General features: G+C 72.8%; 1 protein-coding gene across 1 annotated transcript in view; it reads left to right on the top strand.

The window, feature by feature from the left end:
* BAHCC1 (BAH domain and coiled-coil containing 1) overlaps window positions 1-4424 on the top strand; it is an 18244-nt gene that overhangs the window by 2879 nt on the left and 10941 nt on the right. The window contains 7 exon segments of the mRNA XM_026036855.1: window positions 1-1080; window positions 1153-1258; window positions 1714-1919; window positions 1986-2153; window positions 2608-2816; window positions 3246-3603; window positions 4257-4419. Of these exon segments, the coding sequence (XP_025892640.1) occupies window positions 1-1080; window positions 1153-1258; window positions 1714-1919; window positions 1986-2153; window positions 2608-2816; window positions 3246-3603; window positions 4257-4419 (2290 nt within the window).

Genomic DNA, 4424 nt, shown 5'->3' on the forward strand with positions numbered 1-4424 from the left:
CCGACGTGCTCTGCCCGCTGGCCGACAAGGGCGCCCGCGAGCTCAAGCTCAGCGGGGCCACCCTGGTGCCCTCCGTGGGCCACCTGGCCGACAAGAGCCGGCCTTTCCAGGTGGCCGCTGAGAGCTGCGCGCTGGAGCGCGCCGAGGGCGCCGAGCGGCACGGCGAGGCGGGCGCCGAGCCCCCCGCCTACTTCCAGCACCCGCTCAAGGCCGAGGGCAAGGCCGAGCGGCGCCTCGAGTGGGGCCCCCCCGGCCCCGCCGCCCGCATCAAGGGCCTCGAGTACCTGGGCAGCGGGGGCGGCGCCGAGACCCCCTTCGCCGGGCTGGGCCATGCGCCCAAGGGCGCCTTGGAGAAGGGTGGCTACTTCGAGCCGCCACCGGCGCCCGACTGTTCGCGGGCCGCCCCGCCGGACCCGCTGGGCGCCAAGCTGGGCCCCTCCTGCTGCACCCTGGAGAAGGGCCCCAAGGAGGCGCCGGCGCAGAAGGTGGCGCGGATCCGGCACCAGCAGCACGACGCGGAGCCCGGCGGCGGCGCCGAGGCCAAGCGCAAGGCGCTGGAGCTCAACGCGCTGGGCTACGGCGGCCCCCCGCTGCCCCCCTGGGGCGTGCAGGGCCAGGGCCCCCCCATGGCCATGGCGGAGGAGCGCAAGGGCTCCTACCTGGACCCCTTCAGCACGAGTTTGCAGCAGGCTGCATTGATGACTCAGGGCTCGGTGCTGAGCCAGGACATGCCGACCCCCCCGGACGAGGTGTCGGCCATGAAGAACCTCCTCAAATACAGCAACCAAGCACTTATCGTGGGCCAGAAGGCGCCTTTCGTGGGGCTGGGCGGCCTCAAGGGCAGCTGCGCCCACCAGGACGCCAAGTTCCCGCCGGCGGGCAAGGGGCAGGCGGAGCTGGAGCGCCCGGACTGCGCGCGCAGCCGGGAGCACGAGCTGGGCGCCGGCGAGGGCGAGGTGCGGCAGCCGCCCGTGGGCATCGCCGTGGCCGTGGCGCGCCAGAAGGACACGCTCAGCCGGCCCGAGCCCTCCTACGGCAGCGGCTCCGCGCGGCCGGGCCGCGCCACCGTGGGCATCAAAGGTACGGGGCGGGCACGGCGGCGGGCACGGCGCGGGCGGCTGGCGCGCTCACCCGCTCGCCCTGCGCCCGCAGCGGGCACGGCGCGGCCCATGCACGTCATCGAGCTGGACGCGGAGGAGGAGCGGAGCCGGCTCTGCGACGAGCGCCTGGGGCTGGCCGGCCGCGAGCTGCTGCTGCAGTAAGGGGGGCGGCGGGGGGCGCAGTGGGGGGGCCCCGGCGTCCGGTGCCATCGGCGGCGCTGGGCACACGGGCAGGGCGCGGTGGTGGCTCCCGCATCCTGTGCCCTGCATCCCCTGTAATGCCCCCTCCATCCCAGGTCTCCCATCCCTCCTCCATCCGCCTTCCTACATCCTCCATCCTGCGCCTCCCGTCCTGTGTGCTGCACCCCCACGCTGCATCCTCATCCTGCATCCCATGTTCCCAATCCGGCATCCCCCATCCTGTATTCCCTGTAACGCATCCCGTGTCCCCCATCCTCTGCCCTGCAGCCACCTTCTGCACCTCCCCTCTGTACTGCATCCCACCCCCTGCACCCCGTACCCTCCATCCCGCACCCCTCCATCAGGGCGGCCCCTCGGGGGCGCGGGGCCCCCATCCCGTCCCCGGTGCCCATTCTCCACGCTGCCCTTGCAGGGAGAACAAGGAGCTGGTGGAGTTCGCCCGCATGCACCCGTCGAGCGGCTGCCCGGGGGAGCTGCCCCCGCACCTCATGATGCCGGGGGGCTCCTCGCTGCAGCCGGGCCAGCTGGGCGCCGACGCGGCCCACGCGCACCCCGCGCACACGCACTGGCTGCCCCGCACCCGCAGCCCCTCCATCTGGATGGGGGGACACTCGTACGGTGGGTGCCGCGGGGGGCGCCGCGCCGCCCGCGCCGGCCCCTGCTCACCGCCCCGGCGCCCCGCAGGCATCGGCCACCCCGCGCTGCACCAGAACCTGCCGCCCGGCTTCGCCGCCTCCATGCCCAGCACCATGCAGTCCGTGTTCCCGCTCCCCCAGGACCCCCCCGCCCAGCTCGTCATCCTGCCCACCGAGCCCCCCGCCCACGGCACCCCCCACCCGCTGGGTAAGGACGGCGACGGCGCCGGGTCCCTGCGGGGCTGCCGGGGACCGTGTGGGGATGGGGGTCCCTGGGGGGCTGCACAGGGCTGGGGGCTGCAGGTGGGAGCTGGGGGTCCCTGTGGGTGTTGCTGGGGGCTGCAAGTGAGATTTGGGTATCCTTGTGGGGCTGCGTGGGGCTGGGGATGCAGGGGTGGGAGCTGGGGGTCCCCGAGGGGGCTGTTAGTGGCAGGAGATGCAGGTTGTGGGGCTCCCCATGGCCGCTGCATGGGGCTGGGGATACAGGCTGTGCGGTCTGGCGGTGCGCGGTGGCAGTGGGGTCCCTGTGGATGTTCCTGGGGGTCTGCAGTGCAGGGTAGGGGGTTCCCACGGGCGCTGCCGGGGGGCTGGGCTGCAGCGCTGGGTCCCCAGGGTGGTGCTGGGGCGGGGGCACCGCGGCCGTGTCCCCGGCTGACCCCCAACACCGGCAGCCGACGTGATGGACCAGGCGTCGCTGTGGCCGCCCATGTACCCAGGCCGGGGCCCCGGCGCCCACCTGCAGCACGCGGGGCAGCTGCCCGTGTACCCCCGCTCGCAGTTCCTGCGGCAGCAGGAGCTCTACGCCCTGCAGCAGCAGCAGCAGCAGCAGCAGCAACGCGCTGCCCAGGCGCTGGAGCTGCAGCGCCAGGCGCATGCCCAGGTACCGCCGTGGGGCAGAGCGGGGGCTGCAGAGGGGTTGGGGGCTGCGGTGGGAGATGCAGCATCGGGATGCGTGGCCGGAGTGAGGGGCCGGCGGCAATGCTGCAGCAGGAGCTGCAAGGCTGGAATGTGGGCAGGGGTGGGAGATGTGGGACCAGGATGTGGGGCTGTTGTGGGGCTGGGAAGGGAGCCGTGAGGCCGGGATGTGGGTCTGGGGGGAGTGTATAGGATGGGAGATGTGGGACGGGAAAGGGAGATTTGCCTGGTATTTAGGCCTGGGAATTGGGGCTGATGGTGGGACTGGGATGGGAGATGTGGAGCCGGGATGTGGGGGGCTGTTGGGGTGCAGCATTCTGCCACGCAGAGCGGAGCCGTGGGGCCAGGCCGGGCTGTGGGGCCGGCCCCGTCCCACCCCCGTGTCCCCCCGCAGCGGAAGCCGGAGGAGCCGCCCCTGGAGCTGGAGGAGGCCGGTGCCGAGAAGCCCCTCAAGCCCCCCCCCAAAGCAGTTGCCTTAAACCCCCCGGGCAAGGGCCTGGCCTCGGCGGCCCCCGCGCCCCCCAAGCTGTCGCCCTGCTGCCACTCGCCAGCGCTGCGGCACCCGGCCAAGTGCCCCGTGACGCTCCCCGCGGCCCCCTGCACTTTACCCGTGTGCCCCGCCGCCAGCCCCGCCGTGGCGCCGCGCTCGCCCGCCGCCAGCCCCGTCCCCGCGCAGAGCAAGGGCGCCGAGGCCGAGGACAAGCGCGGCGAGGGGCGGCCGCCCCGCGACTACCCCAAGTCCCTGGAGCCAGGTAGGACCCCGGCATGGGGCAGGAGATGGGGGGCATGGGCACCCAGCTTGTGGTGGTGTGCACTGGAGTGTGGCATGGGAATGGGAGCCTGGGATGTGGCATGGGAACGTGCACTGGGATGCAGTGTGGGAACATGCACCGGGATGCACCTTGGGAATAGGATCCCGGGATGCAGAGCAGGAGCGTGCACCAGGATGTGGCATGGGAGCATGCACTGGGATGCAGTGCAGGAGCGCGCACTGGAATGCAGCGCAGGAGCATGCACTGGGATGCACCCCAGGAATGGGACCCGGGGATGCAGTGCAGGAATGGGGTGCAGCACTGGAGCAGGGTGCAGTGCAGGAATAGAATGTTGTGGGGGAACTGGATGCCCACCTGCAACACTGGTACAGGATAGAGCATGGCAATGGGGTGCCAAGCTGCAGTGCCAGCGTGGGATGCAGCATGGGAACAGGGTGCTGTATGGATGCAGGGATACAGGGATGCAGGACAGGAGTGGGATGCCAGGCTGCAGCTCGGGAGCGAGACGCAGCAGGGGCACAGGGTGCCAGGCTGCAGCAGCGCAGCGGGGCGCAGGACAGGAGCAGCGTGCAGGGCTGCAGCGGGCAGCAGCGCGGGTCGGGGCTGCCCTGAGCGTCCCGCTGTCCCCGCAGACCTGCCGCCCGGCTACAGCTACCCCGCGGGCGCCATGGCCTTCCCGTCGCCGCTGGCGTCCGACGCGCACTCCGCCGAGCCCGCCGACCCCGACACTATGCAAGCGGTCTCGCCGGCGGCCGAGCCCGAGCAGTCGCGCACGTTCGGCCCCGCGGAGCCCGCGCGCT

Source organism: Nothoprocta perdicaria, unplaced genomic scaffold (assembly GCF_003342845.1).
Source record: "Nothoprocta perdicaria isolate Ctin4 unplaced genomic scaffold, notPer1 scaffold_187, whole genome shotgun sequence".
Taxonomy (NCBI): Eukaryota; Metazoa; Chordata; class Aves; order Tinamiformes; family Tinamidae; genus Nothoprocta; species Nothoprocta perdicaria.